This window comes from Salmo salar, chromosome 22, assembly GCF_965601325.2.
Source record: "Salmo salar chromosome 22, fSalSal1, whole genome shotgun sequence".
In the NCBI taxonomy this organism is placed as follows: Eukaryota; Metazoa; Chordata; class Actinopteri; order Salmoniformes; family Salmonidae; genus Salmo; species Salmo salar.
Window position 1 is genome coordinate 45,029,822 of NC_138312.1, and position 19,724 is coordinate 45,049,545.

A 19,724-nucleotide genomic window follows, 5' to 3' on the forward strand; every position below is an offset into this window, starting at 1 on the left:
TTTTACTTGTTTTTGTTTTGTAAGGCGTTGTGTGTGGTGCTCCTCTCTTTTTATTGCATACACAGACGTCTTATCCCTGTGCAGCTCTTTAGCTTGTGCTCTGGTGGTTTCAGCTGCTCAACACATATTCACTGCTTTATCCAAAGTTAAATCTTGCTCATGCAGCAATCTCTCCTTGTCCATTATCAAGTATGCCACAGACTATCCTGTCTTTCACTAGTAAGTCTTTCAGATTTTCAAATTCACACGTTTTGCTCAGTGTGTTCAGCTCAGCCAAATACTGGTCAAAACTAACTCCCTGTTTCTGATCATGAGAGAAACTTGTATCTCTCAAACGTGACGTACAGGCTTGGTACAAAGTACTCCTCAAATTTAGCCATTAGCACGGTCAATGTCAAGTTTGCCTCATCTAGCTGAAAGCTATTGTAAATGTCCAATGCATCCACTCCAATAACATGCAGAAAAATGGAAGCTTTCAATTTGTCATCATCTTCCGCTGCTCCACTGGATGCTAGGTATATATTGAATCTCTGCTTGAAACGTTTCCAATTGTCAGCTAGATTACCTGTTAAATGAAATCAAATTTTATTTGTCACATACACATGGTTAGCAGATGTTAATGCGAGTGTAGCGAAATGCTTGTGCTTCTAGTACCGACAGTGCAGTAATATCTAACAATAATATTGAACAGTAATATCTAACAAGTAATCTAACAATTCCCCAACAACAACCTAATACACACAAATCTAAAGGGGTGAATGAGAATATGTACATGTAAGTATATGGATGAGCGATGGCAAAGGTGCAATAGATGGTATAAAATACAGTATATACATGTGATATGAGTAATGTAAGATATGTAAACATTATTAAAGTGGCATTATTTAGAGTGCATTGTATAAAGTGACTACTGATCCATTTATTAAAGTGGCCAGTGATTGGGTCTCAATGTAGGCAGCAGCCTCTCTGAGTTAGTGATTGCTGTTTAGCAGTCTGATGGTCTTGAGATAGAAGCTGTTTTTCAGTCTCTCGATCCCAGCTTTAATGCACCTGTACTGACCTTGCTTTCTGGATGGTAGCGGTGTGAACAGGCAGTGGCTCGGGTGGTTGATGTCCTTGATGATCTTTTTGGCCTTCCTGTGACATCGGGTGGTGTAGGTGTCATGCCCCTGGTGATGCGTTGTGCAGACCGCAGCACCCTCTGGAGAGCCTTGCAGTTGAGGGCGGTGCAGTTGCCTTACCAGGCTGTGATACAGCCCGACAGGATGCTCTCGATTGTGAATCTGTAAAAGTTTGTCAGGGTTTTGGGTGACAAGCCAAATTTCTTCAGCCTCCTGAGGTTGAAGAGGCGTTGTTGTGCCTTCTTCACCACACTGTCTGTGTGGGTGGACCATTTCAGTTTGTCTGTGATGTGTACGCCTAGGAACTTAAAACTTTCCACCTTCTCCACTGCTGTCCCCAGTCCTTGTTAGAGGGCAACGACAGTGGCACTGTATTATCCCCAAAGCGGGCAAAGAAGGTGTTTAGTTCGTCTGGAAGCGTGACACCGGTGTCCGTGACGTGGCTGTATTTCTTTTTGTAGTCCGTGATTTCCTGGAGACCCTGCCACATACGTCTCGTGTTTGAGCCGTTGAATTACAACTCCACCTTGTCCCTCACTGGCATTTTGCTTCTTTGATTGCCTTGCGGAGGGAATAGCTACACTGTTTATATTCAGACATATTCCCAGACCTCTTTCCATGGTTAAATGTGGTGGATCGCGCTTTCAGTTTTGCGCGAATGCCGCCATCTAACCATGGTTTCTGGTTAGGGTAGGTTTTAATAGTCACAGTGGGTACAACATCTCCAATGCACTTCTTCATAAACACACTCACAGAGTCAGCGTATAGGTCGATGTTGTTCTCTGAGGCTGACCGAAACATATTCCAATCCGCGTGATCAAAACAATCTTGAAGCGTGGCTTCCGATTGGTCAGACCAGCGTTGAATGGTTCTCGTCACTGGTACATCCTGTTTGAGTTTCTGCCTATAAGACGGAAGGAGCAAGATGGCGTCGTAGTCAGATTTGCCGAGGAGGTCGGGGGAGGGCTTTGTATGCATCGTGGAAGTTAGAGTAGCAGTGGTCGAGGGTATTGCTCATGCGCGTAGTGTAATCAATATGCTGGAGGAATTTAGGCAGACTTGTTCTCCAATTTGCTTTGTTAAAATCCCCAGCTACAATAAATGTAGCCTCAGGATGTATGGTTTCCAGTTTGCATATAGTCCAATAAAGTTCCTTGATGGCCGTCTTGATGTCTGCTTGAGGGGGAATGTACACAGCTGTGACTATAACTGATGAGAATTCTCTTGGAAGGTAAAATGGCCGGAACTTGATTGTAAGGAATTCTAGATCGGGTGAGCAGAAGGACTTGAGTTCCTGTATGTTGTTATGATTACACCATTAGTCGTTAATCATAAAGCATACACCTCCGCCCTTCCTTTTCACAGAGAGGTGTTTATCTCTGTCGGTGTGATGCATGGAGAAGCCCGGTGGCTGAACGAATTCCAACAACATATCCCGAGAGAGCCATGTTTCAGTGAAACAGAGAATGTTACAATCTCTGATGTCTCTCTGGAAGGCAACCCTTGCTCAAATTTCGTATACCTTGTTGTCAAGAGACTGAACATTGGCTAGTAGTATACTCGGGAGCGGTGTGCGATGTACACGTCTATGGGGCCTGGTCAGGTGGCCACTTCGTCTGCTCCTTCTGCGGTGTTGTTGTTTTGGATCGCCTACTGGAATTAGCTCCATTGTCCTGGGTGGTGGTCCGAACAGAGGATCCGCTTTGGGAAAGTTGTATTCCTGATCGTAGTGTTGGTAAGTTGACGTTGCTCTTATATCCAGTAGTTCTTCCCGGCTGTATGTAATAAGATTTCTTGTGGAAACAATGAAAGAAATAATACATAAAAAACAAAATACTGCATAGTTTCCTAAGAACTTGAAGCTCGAACCATCTCTGTCGGCGCCATGCTCTCTCACCACCTCCTACTGAATAGCAGTAGGAGGACTACGCCTATCCATGCTGGGAAACAGGTACAGTGTCAATTTCTCTTACTTCGGTATGTTGCTCATCAACTTGCTCGTCAACAGATTCCAATGCAGCCTCGCTCTCGCTGCTATCACTCTCGCTGCTGCGGCTCGTCGCCATCGCTCTTGCAAGCTAGCATCTTCAACTACTCACGTCACTTGACTTGTGGTAGAAAGTTCAAATTTCGTCGTGGAAATTTGCAGTTACTCCTTTCTTTTCTCTGTCTCATCATAGCGACTACCAATCTGACACCATGTTATGTTTGCTTCTTGTATAATGACAAACGGTGGCGTAGGTTTAACTACTTTTAATGAACATATACAGTTAAAGTCGGAATTTCACATACACTTAGGTTGGAGTCATTAAAACTTGTTTTTCAACCACTCCACACATTTCTTGTTAACAAACTATACTTTTGGCTAGTCGGTTAGGACATCTACTTTGTGCATGACACAAGTCATTTTTCCAACAATTGTTTATAGACAGATTATTTCACTTATAATTCACTGTATCATAATTCCAGTTGGTCAGAAGTTTACATACACTAAGTGCCTTTTGAACAGCTTGGAAAATTACAGAAAATTATGTCATGGCTTTAGAAGCTTCTGATAGGCTAATTGACATAATTTGAGTCAATTGGAGGTGTACCTGTGGATGTATTTCATGGGCTACCTTCAAACTCAATGCCTCTTTGCTTGACATCATGGGAAAATCAAAAGAAATCATCCAAGACCTCAGAAAATAAATTGTAGACCTCCACAAGTCTGGTTCATCCTTGGGAGAAATTTTCAAATGCCTGAAGGTACCACATTCATCTGTACAAACAATATTACGCAAGTATAAGCACCATGGGCCCACGCAGCTGTCATACCACACGGGAAGGAGATGCATTCTGTCTCCTACAGATGAACATACTTTGGTGCGGAAAGTGCAAATCACTCCCAGAACAATTGCAAAGGACCTTGTGAAGATGCTGGAGGAAACGGGTACAAATGTATCTATATCCACAGTAAAACGAGTCCTATATCGACATAACCTGAAAGGCCGCTGAGCAAGGAAGAAGCCACTGCTCCAAAACCGCCATAAAAAAGCCAGACTACGGTTTGCAACTGCACAAGATCGTACTTTTTGGTGAAATGTCCTCTGGCCTGATGAAACAAAAATAGAATTGTTTGGCCATAATGACCATCGTTATGCTTGAAGGAAAAAGGGTTATGCTTGCAAGCCAAAGAACACCATCCCAACCATGAAGCACAGGGTGGCAGCATCATGTTGTGGGGGTGCTTTGCTGCAGGAGGGACTGGCGCACTTCACAAAATAGATGGCATCATGATGTAGGAAAATTATGCGGATATATTGAAGCAACATCTGAAGACATCAGTCAGGAAGTTAAAGCTTGGTCGCAAATGGGTCTTCCAAATGGACAATGACCCCAAGCATACTTCCAAAGTTGTGGCAAAATGGCTTAAGGACAATAAAGTCAAGGTATTGGAATGGCCATCATGAAGCCCTGACCTCAATCCCATAGAATGTTTTTGGGCAGAATGAAAAAGTGTGTGCGAGCAAAGAGGCCTACAAACCTGACTCAGTTACACCAGCTCTGTCAGGAGGAATGGGCCAAAATTCACACAACTTATTGTGGGAAGCTTGTGGAAGGCTACCCGAAACGTTTGACCAAAGTTAAACAATTTAAAGGCAATGCTACCAAATACTAATTGAGTGTATGTAAACTTCTGACCCACTTGGAATGTGATGAAATAAATAAAAGCTGAAATTAATTATTCTCTCTACTATTATTCTGACATTTCACATTCTTAAAATAAAGTGGTGATCCTAACTGACTTAAGACAGGGAATTTTTACAAGGATTAAATGTCAGGAATTGTGAAAAACTGAGTTTAAATGTATTTGGCTAAGGTGTATGTAAACTTCCGACTTCAACTGTACTTCAGCTAGAAAACTCTTTGTTTAGCCATCCAAGGCATTCTTCAACCACCTGCCCCCCGCATAGCCTGCTGGGTAGTGTAGTCTTAATGTTATTAACGCATAACAACACGTTGATTTAAACAAATTATAGGGGGAAGGGAAATATAGGCTTTTGTCCCCTATGTTTTGTCCTGTCCAATTATTTGAATAATGGATATGTCCATTCATTCCTTGCTGAGTGACACCACTTAACTATATTAGCTACAGTAGTTTCAAGGTGAACAGCGTTCAGCTCATTTACATAATGTTGTGTCATGGTGGCATGGCCCCCAGTTTTCAACAGTTTCAAAATTACCCTATGGCTATCTACTAGGAAACTATTATGTTCTCATGCTATTGCCATTTGATGCAAGAAAGTAACACATACCCAGAAACTCTCTGTAACACAGAGTTGGATCAGGTAGTATGAGATGTTTGTGCACATAAAGCTCCACACTGGCACAGTGTGTATTGCTTTTTTCCCAGCTGGAAATTATTTTGGTTTTGCATGAGACATTGGAGAATTGATGCAAAGAGAACTTGTGTTGCTGTGTGGAAATGTTTAATATGCTGGTTGGAACTGGCAGAGATATGACTTCTGCTCCTCTGTTCTTGTGGAAGGCAGGGTTTCCTGATGTGCTTGCTAGCTGGGCTTTGTAGGGAGGGGGCTGAGAGAGCAAGGTTGGCCACAGCTTCCAGCTGCTTCATGCACCTGACTTTAAACCCAAGGGAGTGAACTCGCTGTTTACTGGACAGAAAGAGAGGTTGTATTATCATGTGAAAAAGTAATGCCAGATGAGGACATAGGATACTTTGTACAACTAACTACTGTACATGGAAGGGACGTAGAACACGTTTATTTACCACATGCCCCAAAAATCACTTGTTTCATGAAAAAAATTACATTTAGGAGATCACTGATAGAGCAGGTGTATATAAAGCTGTAGAACAACACAAGTAAGCTCTTTGCTGACCTCTTGTGGGTGGTTAGCTTGTGAGCCTACAGCCAGACCCAGGAATCGGTCCTAGGAGAATTGTTTTGATACTCACATTCCTCTCCTCTATTTCAGATTGATCCTATTGACTGGGTGAAACGAGTGCTTTCTGTCGGTGACATCCAGCAGAAGGTGAAGGAATACAATGTTCAGATCAACAGCAATCTCTACATGGTGCTGGTATGTAAATGAATGTACACACACACACACACAAACCTGTGTCGAATGGCCAGTTAACCTCGCTTTGTAAATGAGTTGCTGACCCCTTATGTCCGGGTGTCCTGTATAAGTATGTGGTAATCTGTAAGTTAATACACTGTACAAAAATATAAACACAACATGAAACAATTTCAAAGATTTTACTGAGTTACAGTTCATATAACACGCTGACCAAACCGGACACCAGAAGTGTGGACACGCAGGTTGAAATATCAAATCAAACTCTGAACCAATTATATTAATTTGGGGACAGGTCAAAAAGCATTAAACATTTATGGCAATTTAGCTAGCTAGCTTGCTGTTGCTAGCTAATTTGTCCTGGAATATAAACATTGGGTTGTTATTTTACCTGAAATGCACAAGGTCCTCAACAGCGACATTTAATCCACATATAAAATGGAAAAACAAATTTCTTTATCGTTATCTCTCCTCCTTACTTCAGGCTTCTTTTTCTTCTTTGGACTTTGTATTGCGGTTGGCAACCAACTTTACAGCATTACTACAACCAACCGTGGTATGGACCTAAATTAATCTTTCAATCACCCACATGGCTATATGCTTCTAAACACCAATGAGAAGATGGCACGTTGGTATATGCTCTTAAAAACCAATGAGGAGATGGGAGAGGCTGGACTTGCAGCGTGTTGAGCATCACAAATAGAACCTATTTCTATTTTAGCGCCTAGCCACGCAGACGTTTGCTGAGGCGTGCGAGCAGTATCGGTGCAATGATTGAATAACATGTATGTGTACATTTATTTTGCAACTCTCACGCACGCGACGCGAGCGGTGTGGTCAGCATGTAAGCAAATCAGTCAATTGAAATAAATTAATTAGGCCCTAATCTATGGATTTCGATAACTGGGAATACAGATGTGCATCTGTTAGTCACAGATACCTTTTATAAAAGAGTAGGGGCGTGTATCAGAAAACCAGTTAGTATCTGGTGTGACCACCATTTGCCTCATGCAGCACGACACATCTCCTATGTAATGTTGTCCCACTCCACTTCAATGGCTGTGCGAAGTTGCTGGATATTGTTGGGAACTGAAACACGCTGCCATACACTTTGATCGAGAGCATCCCAAACATGCTCAATGGGTGACATGTCTGGTGAGTAATGCAGGCCATGGAAGAACTGGGACATTTTCAGCTTCCAGGAATTGTTTACAGATCCTTGGACATGGGGCCGTGCATTATCATGCTGAAACATGAGGTGATGGTGGCGGATGAATGGCACAACAATGGGCCTCAGGATCTCGTCACGGTATCTACGTGCATTCAAATTTATATCAAAAAAATGCAATTGTGTACGTTGTCCGTACTTTATACCTGCCCATTCCATAACGCCACCGCCACCATGGGATACAGTTCACAAAGCAAACCGCTCGTTCACACAACGCCATACACGCTGTCTGCCATCTGCTCGGTACAGTTGAAACCGGGATTCATCTGTGAAGAGCACAGTTCTCCAGCGTGCCAGTGGCCATCGAAGGTGAGTATTTGCCCACTGAAGTTGGTTACGACGCCGAACTGCAGTCAGGTCAAGACTCTGGAGAGGACAATGAGCATGCAGATGAGCTTCCCTGAGACGGTTTCTGACCGTTTATGCTGAAATTCTTTGGTTGTACAAACCCACCATTTTTTCAGCTGTCCGGTTTGCTGGTCTCAGACGATCCCGCAGGTGAAGAAGCCGGATGTGGAGGTCCTGGGCTGTCGTGGTTACATGTGGTCTGCAGTTGTGAGGCCGGTTGGACGGACTGACAAATTCTCTAAAACAATGTTGGAGGCGGCTTATGGCAGGGAGATGAACATTCAATTCTCTGGCAACTGCTACAGGGCACATTCCTGCAGTAAGCATGCCAATCTGGGGCATTGTGTTGTGTGACAAAACAGCTAGAGTGGTCGTTTATTGTCCCCAGCACAAGGTACACCTGTGTAATGATCGTGCTGTTTAATCAGCTTCTTGATATGCCACACCTGTCAGGTGGACGGATTATATTGGCAAAGGAGAAATACTCACTAAGAGGGATGTAAAACAAATTTGCGCACAAAATTTGCGAGAAATAAGCTTTTTGTGCGTACGGACAATTTCTGGGATCTTTTAATATGGGGACAACACTTTAAATGTTGCATTTATATTTTTGTTCAGTGTATATGAGTTCCTCAGGCACATTATGTTCACACTGTATTGACATGTCCATTGACAATCCATCTAAGGACTCTATGTTCCTGTATCCTTTTTTCAGAACCGAGACGGATCATACACTGGCTTCATCAGGGTCCTTTTTAAGCTGACTCGTCCCGTGTCACTCCCACCCCCTTGGAAGGCGTCTTCACCACAGGAATCGGGGCAGCTGGAGGGGGGGCTGAAGTACCGGACCTCTGTCTACCTCCCCAAAGACACAGCCAAACACCTGCACATAAGCTCCCGGACACAGGCACGAGAGGTCATAGAGGCCCTGCTCAACAAGTTCACTGTGGTGAACAACCCGGGCAAGTTCGCCCTGTTTGAGTGCAGTGAACGTCAAAACCAGAGTGAGTGTCCGTAAGCAATATAACCTAAATGCACTGTCATGAACATGCTCAAATCATTCCACTTAATATGATACCAAACACAATGTATGAAAATGTCCGGGTCACCTCTCTCTCTCTCTCTCTCTCTCTCTCTCTCTCTCTCTCTCTCTCTCTCTCTCTCTCTCTCTCTCTCTCTCTCTCTCTCTCTCTCTCTCTCTCAATTGATTTCATTTATTGGCATCGGAAACATGTTTACATTGCCAAAATGTAAATAAACAATAATTATTTGTTACTTTTATTTTCTATTTATCTATTTTTTACCCAACACGTTTTTCTTCTTAACTTCTTAAAGCATTGTTGGTTAAGGGTTTGTAAGTAAGCATTTCACTGTAAGGTTACGTACATCTGTTGTATTCAGCGCTTGTGCGCAATCAACCGTCTCTCGCCCTCACATGTGACCCATCTCCCTCTATCTAACTCTCTCCCCCCCCCTCTGTCTGTCTGTCTGTCTGTCTGTCTGTCTGTCTGTCTGTCTGTCTGTCTGTCTGTCTGTCTGTCTGTCTGTCTGTCTGTCTGTCTGTCTGTCTGTCTGTCTGTCTGTCTGTCTGTCTGTCTGTCTGTCTGTCTGTCTGTCTCTCTCTCTCTCTCAATTCAATTCATTTCATTTCATTTCATTTATTGGCATGGGAAACATGTTTACATTGCCAAAATGTAAATGAGAATCAAAAATGAACAGTAAACATTCAACTCAAAAAAGGAATAGAGACTGTTCAAAAGTCATATTATGGCTATGTATCTCACTCTCTTTGTTTTACTTTTCTAGTATACCTCCGTAAGCTGTCTGATGACGAGCGGCCGCTCCACCTGCGTCTGTGTGCCGGACCTAATGAGATAGTCCTCAGTCTGGTGTTGAAAGAGAATGAGACTGGGGAGGTCAATGTGAGTCATCTTCAAAACCATAGAAATAAAATATATTTCTATGTCCAAGAAATACACAAAGAGGGCTCTCATATGCGTAATACTGAAAATGAAGTGTATTGTAAAGTGTTGACAGAGTAATTACTCTGTAATGTAACTTTATTGCATTGAGATTGAACATTGAGTTACTCTCTCTCCCACAGTGGGATGCATTCAGCTTCCCTGAGCTGCACAATTTCCTGCGGATCCTTCAGCGCGAGGAGGAGGAACACGTCCGGCAGAACAAGCCCAGGGACATAGTAGTGTAAGCTAGGAGAGAAGGTAGAGATATTTAGTGCAAACCAGTGGGCTACTTCTATGGGTGTTGTGTGGCCTGGATTGGGCACTACTGTGAATGACTGGAAGAAGTTGTCTGAGGAGTGAGGACAGACGATAAAGCCATTGACTGGACGCCCAGGAGATCAAATCAAATCAAATCGAATCAAATTTATTTATATAGCCCTTCGTACATCAGCTGATATCTCAAAGTGCTGTACAGAAACCCAGCCTAAAACCCCAAACAGCAAGCAAAGCATGTGAAAGAAGCACGGTGGCTAGGAAAAACTCCCTAGGAAAAACTCCCTAGAAAGGCCAAAAACCTAGGAAGAAACCTAGAGAGGAACCAGGCTATGAGGGGTGGCCAGTCCTCTTCTGGCTGTGCAGGGTGGATATTATAACAGAACATGGTCAAGATGTTAAAATGTTCATAAATGACCAGCATGGTCAAATAATAATAATCATAGTAGTTGTCGAGGGTGCAACAAGCACGTCCGGTGAACAGGTCAGGGTTCCATAGCCGCAGGCAGAACAGTTGAAACTGGAGCAGCAGCACGGCCAGGTGGACTGGGGACAGCAAGGAGTCATCATACCAGGTAGTCCTGAGGCATGGTCCTAGGGCTCAGGTCCTCCGAGAGAAAGACAGAAAGAGAGAATTAGAGAGAGCATATTTAAATTCACACAGGACACCGGATAAGACAAGAGAAATACTCCAGATGTAACAGACTGACCCTAGCCCCCCGACACATAAACTACTGCAGCATAAATACTGGAGGCTGAGACAGGAGGGATCAGAAGACACTGTGGCCCCATCCGATGATACCCCCGGACAGGGCCAAACAGGCAGGATATAACCCCACCCACTTTGCCAAAGCACAGCCCCCACACCACTAGAGGGATGTCTCCAACTACCAACTTACCGTCCTAAGACAAGGCCGAGTATAGCCCACAACGATCTCCGCCATGGCACAACCCAAGGGGGGGCGCCAACCCAGACAGGAAGACCACGTCAGTGACTCAACCCACTCAAGTGACGCACCCCTCCCATGGACGGCATGGAAGAACACCAGTAAGCCAGTGACTCAGCCCCTGTAAAAGGGTTAGAGGCAGAGAATCCCAGTGGAAAGAGGGGAACCGGCAAGGCAGAGACAGCAAGGGCGGTTCGTTGCTCCAGAGCCTTTCCGTTCACCTTCACACTCCTGGGCCAGACTATACTTAATCATAGGACCAACTGAAGAGATAAGTCTTCAGTAAAGACTTAAAGGTTGAGACTGAGTCTGCGTCTCTCACATTGGTAGGCAGACCATTCCATAAAAATTGAGCTCTATAGGAGAAAGCCCTACCTCCAGCCGTTTGCTTAGAAATTCTAGGGACAATTAGGAGGCCTGCGTCTTGTGACCGTAGCGTACGTGTAGGTATGTACGGCAGGACCAAATCGGAAAGATAGGTAGGAGCAAGCCCATGTAATGCTTTGTAGGTTAGCAGTAAAACCTTGAAATCAGCTCTTGCCTTAACAGGAAGCCAGTGTAGGGAGGCTAGCACTGGAGTAATATGATCAAATTTTTTGGTTCTAGTCAGGATTCTAGCAGCCGTATTTAGCACTAACTGAAGTTTGTTTAGTGCTTTATCCGGGTAGCCGGAAAATAGAGCATTGCAGTAGTCCAGCCTAGAAGTAACAAAAGCATGGATTAATTTTTCTGCGTCATTTTTGGACAGAAAGTTTCTGATTTTTGCAATGTTACGTAGATGGAAAAAAGCTGTCCTTGAAACAGTCTTGATATGTTCTTCAAAAGAGAGATCAGGGTCCAGAGTAACGCCGAGGTCCTTCACAGTTTTATTTGAGACGACTGTACAACCATCCAGATTAATTGTCAGATTCAACAGAAGATCTCTTTGTTTCTTGGGACCTAGAACAAGCATCTCTGTTTTGTCCGAGTTTAAAAGTAGAAAGTTTGCAGCCATCCAGTTCTTTATGTCAGAAACACAGGCTTCTAGCGAGGGCAATTTTGGGGCTTCACCATGTTTCATTGAAATGTACAGCTGTGTGTCGTCCGCATAGCAGTGAAATTTAACATTATGTTTTCGAATGACATCCCCAAGAGGTAAAATATATAGTGAAAACAATAGTGGTCCTAAAACGGAACCTTGAGGAACACCGAAATTTACAATTGATTTGTCAGAGGACAAACCATTCACAGAGACAAACTGATATCTTTCCGACAGATAAGATCTAAACCAGGCCAGAACTTGTCCATGTAGACCAATTTGGGTTTCCAATCTCTCCAAAATAATGTGGTGATCGATGGTATCAAAAGCGGCACTAAGATCTAGGAGCACGAGGACAGATGCAGAGCCTCGGTCTGACGTCATTAAAAGGTCATTTACCACCTTCACAAGTGCAGTCTCAGTGCTATGATGGGGTCTAAAACCAGACTGAAGCGTTTCGTATACATTGTTTGTCTTCAGGAAGGCAGTGAGTTGCTGTGCAACAGCTTTTTCTAAAATTTTTGAGAGGAATGGAAGATTCGAAATAGGCCGATAGTTTTTTATAATTTCTGGATCAAGATTCGGCTTTTTCAAGAGAGGCTTTATTACTGCCACTTTTAGTGAGCTTGGTACACATCCGGTGGATAGAGAGCCGTTTATTATGTTCAACATAGGAGGGCCAAGCACAGGAAGCAGCTCTTTCAGTAGTTTAGTTGGAATAGGGTCCAGTATGCAGCTTGAGGGTTTGGAGGCCATGATTATTTTCATCATTGTTTCAAGAGATATAGTACTAAAACACTTTAGTATCTCCCTTGATCCTAGGTCCTGGCAGAGTTGTGTAGACTCAGGACAATGGAACTTTGGAGGAATACCCAGATTTAAAGAGGAGTCTGTAATTTGCTTTCTAATGATCATGATCTTTTCCTCAAAGAAGTTCATAAATGTATTACTGCTGAAGTGAAAGCCATCCTCCATTTGCGAAGGCTGCTTTTTAGTTAGCTTTGCGACAGTATCAAAAAGAAATTTCGGATTGTTCTTATTTTCCTCAATTAAGTTGGAAAAATAGGATGTCCTGGTCTGGACACTGCTTAACTGGAGAACTGGAGTTTTTCCACTGGGAAAATGTATTCTGCTGCTCAGATGTTTGGGGAGGGTGCGATAACTGAAGATGTAACTCTATTCTTGTTACTCTAATAATTCCCCTTGTTGTTAAAGGGATCATTGAATGCGTCTGACATGGTAATCTGTTGTGGGCTTTCTCTAGATTTCTATCTTAGTTTAGGGACGTGTGATGGAATTTGACAACCGTTTTAGACCAGGGTTGTGTTCAGTAGGGCATACTGTAGCAAAAATGTATTTCAATCGAAAACAAAATTCTGTGTTCTTACAGGGACAGTTTAGGTCTCTCTCTGTTTCAAAAATATTTTCTTCCTACTGCACATGGCCCAACTTTCTGGGAAGCCATCTGTCAAAATTACTCAGATATATCTTTTACACTTTTAATTAGCCAGTGTCATACATGTTTTATTATGGAAATTACATATCTAAGGAAATTAATCTATTTTGCAGTGTTCATATTTCCACTAATAATAAAAAGATAAGTCATTGAATATTTTTTTTGTTATCAGTGTTATTATTATGACTTTACATCACCCACTTTAGAGTAGACTATTTTGCTTATCTGCTCTCTTTCCTCATCTCCTTTCCTTCCCAACAAGAAAAGTAAAAAAATAGACTGGAAGTGACGCAGGTACATTCCCTCCATTTGACGGAAGTGGGTGAGAGGCTGAAAGCTGTGGTTAGCTTTTTCAGCGTGAGAGAGCTGTTTGTGTTTTGAAGGCATTCGTCGTCAAAGGAGGTTTCCACTTCCTAGATTTCAATCGACATCAAGCTGAAATTACTCTGGGTATGGCGATAGTGAATGCGCTTTCAAGCATGTAACAAATCAAATGGAAACGTGACAGCATGTATTGACAGCAAGTATGGCGTTTTGTAGCTAGCTATCTGATATTCTGAAGGGCCTTAGCTACAACTAGCATATCACCGCATCAGACACGCTGGAATGTTCTGCCAAGCTCAATACTTCAACCTGTTTCAGATATGACATGCTGCTATTTAACAGGAAAGTTATAAAAGTGAGTTGTCGGCTAGATAGCTACGGATGATGACAGGACGTCGTTGGCGTAAACAGCTCGCTAACAGCTAGCTAAGCTACATAGGTTTGGGGAAACTAACGCCAGCCTCAAATCCTATCATGCTCGTTTGCTATGTTTAAAAATAAAAGAAACTGGGTGGTTCGAGACCTGAATGCTGATTGGCTGACAGCCGTGGTATATTTAAGCAATAAGGAACGAGGGTGTGTTATCTGGCCAATATACCACGGCTAACGGTTGTTCTGAATCACGACGCAACACGGAATGCCTGGATACAGCTCTAAGCCGTGGTATATTGGCCATATACCACAGACCCCCAAGGTGCCTTATTGCTATTATAAACTGGTTACAAACGTAATTACAACAGTAAGAATACATGTTGTCATACCCGTGGTCTACGGTCTGATATACCATTGCTGTCAGCCAATTAGCATTCAGGGCTGAACCACCAAGTTTATAATTAAGTGATAATGACCGAGAAGCTGGTGTTTGGAGGCTATTTTGGCATGGGGTGTTGTTAGGGACGAGACAAAGTCTATTTTATACAATGGGTTAGCAACATATTAAAATAATTATTGACATTTTCATTAATGTTATTTTGATGAATTTATTCATACTATTTCGTCCTTCCACAAGATATAGTCCTGACAATGTGTTGCTACCCAAGCTGGCTGGTCTTTCGTTCTATCGGTTCGGTTGCTTGAGACTCGACTCAGTCGTTCAGTCTTTTTGTTCTGTATCAATGGACGCGACCCAGTCATTGTTGTAAATGTACCATTGCCATAGTGGCAGGCAACGTTCTTATCCCTTGCTTGCTAGCTAGCCAACTATGGCTAACTCAGTCAAGTCAAACAGTGCAGCCAGAATAACAACAGTAGCTGCATTTGTTTAAGCTGCTTTCTAGTGACATTTATTTGGATACATCCATAGCAATGAGCAAATGAGACTGATTTCGCCTGGCATAGAAAATGTGCTCTCTCGTTGTTCATAGGAGCTAGCCAACAACACAGCTAACACAATCACTTCAAACTGAAGCTGGAAAGTGTAAACTAGCTGCACTTTGTTTTGTTGTAGCTTTTTCAATTGACATTTCTTTGTGTATATATATGTAAAAACAATGCCATCTGATTCATGATTTCGACTGGCTGAGAAACACTGTCTCTCGTCCCGACTCTTGGCATTCCCATTAAAATGGGAAAGCTGGGACTCCCAATCACGTCCGGTTGTGATACAGCCTGTAATCGAACCAGGATCTGTAGTGACGCCTCTAGCACTGAGATGCAGTGCCTTAAACCGCTGCACAACTCGGGAGCCCAGAAATGTGAGATAATGTCTAGATGCTTTTTATAGTGGAGATCAAGTTTACATATTGCCCGGCTGGGTTGATGAGACAGTGGATTGCGTAGTCAGATGGAACAGAGTAAATGGGCGTTTTAACGTCATAGATTTAGCTGGTGGTAATTTGTGGAATAGACACCGGCTGGAAAGCGGTTTTAACCAATGAGCATTCAGGATTAGAAGCACCTGTTGTATAACAGACCATATACCACGGGCATGACATTTATTTTTACTGTTCTAATTTCGTTGGTAACCAGTTTATAATAGCAATAAAGCACCTTGTGGGTCTGTGGTATATGGCCAATATACCATGGCTAAGGGCTGTATCCAGGCATTCCGTGTTGAGTTGTGATTCAGAACAACCATTAGACGTGGTATATTGGCCACATACCACACCCCATCTGGCCTTATTGCTTAGTATAGAATATTAGATGAAAGACCACTAACTCATGCTAAATAGTCACAAATAGCTAGCTAGCCAGCAAAATGTCATCATAGCTAAGATTGCAGGTAATGTGGTCTCTAGCAAAATCAGCAGCTGCCAGGGAAACGTTTATCACCATTCATCAATATCTAGCTTCTAGTAACTTCCTTTCTCTGTAATTCCTTTAGATTCTAGCTAGCTACTGTCTTCTACTTGATAAACAACGTCCCTGCCTCGAACTGTCAACACCTTCATCGAGCACCAACTAGCTACATCTCTCCTGGGTGCAGTCTGGCCAAGAAAATAATGTCCTACAGTTGAAGATGGGAGGTAGTGGCTCCAAAACCAAAGGTTATTGGCCTTTTGCTGGTTCAGGCAGTGTTGATGGTGATCCAACCAAAGAGGGAGTCGACGAACAGTCGCTGGCGAGGCTCCGAAGTTTCCGATGTGCGACGCCCTTCGTGTTTACCAGACGAAGGTAAATATAGCATCATAAGTAGCAATAGTGTATTCTGACTTTTTCCACATTTTGTTACGTTAGACTTATTCTAAAATAGATCTTTAAATTCCCTCCTCAATCTACACACACAATACCCCATATGACAAAGCAATAACAGGTTTTTAGAAATTGTAGCATACCCTGTCTTCTTGGGTATGACTCTACAAGCTTGGCACACCAGTATTTGGGGTGTTTCTCCCATTCTTCTCTGCAGATCCTCTCAAGCTCTGTCAGGTTGGATGGTGAGTGTCGCTGTGCAGCTATTTTTAGGTCTCTGAGACTTGTCCCGAAACCACTCCTGCGTTGTCTTGGCTGTGTGCTTAGGGTCATTGTCCTGTTGGAAGGTGAACCTTCGCCCCAGTCTGAGTTCTTGAGCGCTCTGGAGCAGGTTTTCACCAAGGATCTCTCTCTGTACTTTGCTCGAATCATCTTTCCCTCGATCCTGACTAGTCTCCCAGTCCTTGCCACTGAAAAGAGTGTGCAAAGCTGTCATTAAGGCAAAGGGTGGCTATTTGAAGAATCTCAAAAACAAAGCAAAATGTATTTTATATAACACTTTTTTGGTTACTACACGATTCCATATGTTACTTCATAGTTTTGATGTCTTCACTATTATCCAACAATGTAGAAAATAAAGAAAAGCCCTTGAATGAGTAGGTGTTCTAAAATTTGACCGGTAGTGTATCTGTGGACAACACCTACTCTGATTTAATCACACTGTAACACTATTAATTGGTATATACAGCATCAAACTAATGCTTGCAAAATCATTTAAATGGTCCTTACAAGAAAGAATGTTGAATAAAATGACATTTAAACTTACTCTACTGGTTGTCTGTGTGGTTTGATCTTCAGCTGCTTGAAATTGGACCAAATATCTACAGGAAAGTATTGTTTACTCAACTTTTTAGAGAGCCAGTAGGTGTATGGTTCAGTTCAGCACCAAAGTAAAGTTTGTTTTATGTTGGATATTTGGTTTTCTCTTGTCAATAGCTATTGAACCAAGCATGCCATGACAATTAACATTTATATATTCTGAATCGGGAGGATGGAGAACAATTGAAATTTGCATACAAAAAAAGGTGTTGACTCCTTCCTCCCCTAATTCAGACTGTACAATTGTTCATTGTCATGGAATGCTTGGTTCAATAGCTATTGATGAGAGAACAGAATATCGAATATAAAACAAACTTTCCTTGGTACTGAACTGAAACAACCCGGCTCTCTAAAAAGTTGTGATAAACAATACTTTCCTGTGGATATTTTGTCTAAAATTTCAAGCACCTGAAGAATAAACCTCACAGACAATTGGTAGAGTAAGATTATATTATATTCAACATTCTGGCTTGTAAGGAACATTGACATGATTTTGCAGGCATTAGTCTAAGGCTGTATATACCAATTAATTGTGTATTACAGCCTGATTAATCAGACTAGACCACACCCAGCAGTAACCCTTATGTCTTATCTGCTTTCAGCTCCCTGTACTTTGATGAGGATGGAGACCTGGCCCACGAGTTCTATGAGGAGACGGTTGTGACGAAGAACGGCCGCAAGAGGGCCAAACTGAAGAAGATCCAGAAAAACCTCATACCGCAGGTAACAGCCCCCTCTGTCAGGTAACAGCCCCCTCTGTCAGGTAACAGCCCCCTCTGTCAGGTAACAGCCCCCTCTGTCAGGTAACAGCCCCCTCTGTCAGGTAACAGCCCCCTCTGTCAGGTAACAGCCCCCTCTGTCAGGTAACAGCCCCCATTTGGAATACAAAATTCAGGGGTGTATTTGCTAGCAACCAAATGGAAGCAAACAGGAATTTCCCTGTTTCACCCTATCTGAATTTGTCCAATAGAAACTCTATTGGATACCCCAATAGAAACTCTATTGGACACCCCCCTAATATGCATGATGAAAATTGTCCCACCCCCACACAAGTATATCCGATATGGCGAAATCCAATATCCTGATCTCACACCTGAATGTTTAGGTAACTAATGAATGATCATGTGCTTTAGTTTTAGTTGTGTTCATCATTCTGTCTCTTTCGTTTTTTTCCCATATAGGGAACCATAACCCTGGAGCACCCCAGCATCCATGTGGATTTCCCTGTCGTTCTCTGTGAGGTTTGATGAAGCCTGGAGCCACGTTTTGAGACCAGACTCAGACTAGCCAATGTGTCAACTCCGTCCCCCTGTTTCCCTCTCCACCTATACTTTACCCTGAAGCCCTCCACCTACCCTCTAAACCACCGTGGTCTCCCTGTGATGATGTTTGGCCGGAGCCCTGACCTGTGATGATAGACAGGCTGTCTAAACACATGATTGTGTTGAGCCCCTGCATGTGGACTCTGTAAAATGTGGCCTGTGTGCAGTCACGTTACACAAAGTAGTAAGTGGCCACTTACGGAGACCGTCGATGATCTGTGAAACACGTCAGTTAAGATGGCTGAAGACATAATTATGCTCCCGTTACCCTCAACCTATTCAATATATACAGTATGTGTGTTAGTGGATATGGAATGAAGTGTGACAACAGCTTGTCTGCCTGTCTCACAGCAGCAGTGTGTTCTGGTAGGAGGATCCATTGTACTTTGTAAGGAGAATGTATTGGGACAATTTGAGTTGAACCATGGGCTGTTAAGTAGAATAGTGTCTCTCAGAATAGGCCGGCAATCCTATATCTTTAAACCCCGCCCTAGAGTTAATTTACCATCTGTACGTATTAAGGGGTGATATTTTCCGATACCTGTTCAGTCTTCAGAGCTTCCAGAGTAATGATAGGGCTTCAACTGTTAGGGCCATATCCTGAGGTCAGAGATATAGGAATATTTAATGCACATTTTATGTTTACAAGTAAAAAGAAAAACGCCATGGCTTGATATAATTTCCACCATGCATGATGATGGCTCTGCTTCTGTCATTTCCCTATGATGGAGCTAGACAATTGGTGGCCAATGTGATCTAAGCTGATCTTAATGTGATGTGTTGTGATGTTTGACTGGCCGTGGTGATCATGGTGTCAAGACCAGGGCTTGTAGTTATGAAACGTCTGAGTATGCGCTGATCTAGAATCAGTTTTAACCTTTGAGCTCATCATAGTGAATCACATTAACATTAAAGGGACTGGGGGGGGTCTGATCCTAGATCGGCAATCCTACTGAATTGCTTTTTTTTTTTAGTACAGGCCCAGGCCTCAGACACATGTACAGAGAAGCAAGAACTTTAGTCCCCCTGGGAAAGTCCTCTGTTCCTTCACTGCTTTAGCGCGATACATTTCACTGTTAATTTATTATAACTGTTACAATGGCATTGTTTTTAATTACAACTCAAAATGTA

The 19,724-nt window shown here is 42.8% G+C and overlaps 2 protein-coding genes across 2 annotated transcripts; both read left to right on the forward strand.

Moving 5' to 3' along the window:
* The first annotated feature begins 5,507 nt into the window (after positions 1-5,507).
* LOC106583378 (ras association domain-containing protein 1) lies at positions 5,508-9,988 on the forward strand. Its single transcript, XM_082967506.1, has 4 exons — positions 5,508-6,206; positions 8,495-8,783; positions 9,586-9,701; positions 9,884-9,988. Exons 1-4 carry the CDS (start codon positions 6,198-6,200, stop codon positions 9,986-9,988), a joined length of 519 nt encoding a protein of 172 aa, XP_082823632.1. The 5' UTR covers positions 5,508-6,197.
* A 3,741-nt stretch (positions 9,989-13,729) lies between these two features.
* On the forward strand, positions 13,730-19,724 carry LOC106583437 (tumor suppressor candidate 2). The gene is made up of 4 exons (XM_082967628.1): positions 13,730-13,887; positions 16,085-16,374; positions 17,874-17,994; positions 18,453-19,724. The coding sequence occupies exons 2-4, from the start codon at positions 16,220-16,222 to the stop codon at positions 18,516-18,518; spliced, it is 342 nt and encodes a 113-aa protein (XP_082823754.1). The 5' UTR covers positions 13,730-13,887; positions 16,085-16,219; the 3' UTR covers positions 18,519-19,724.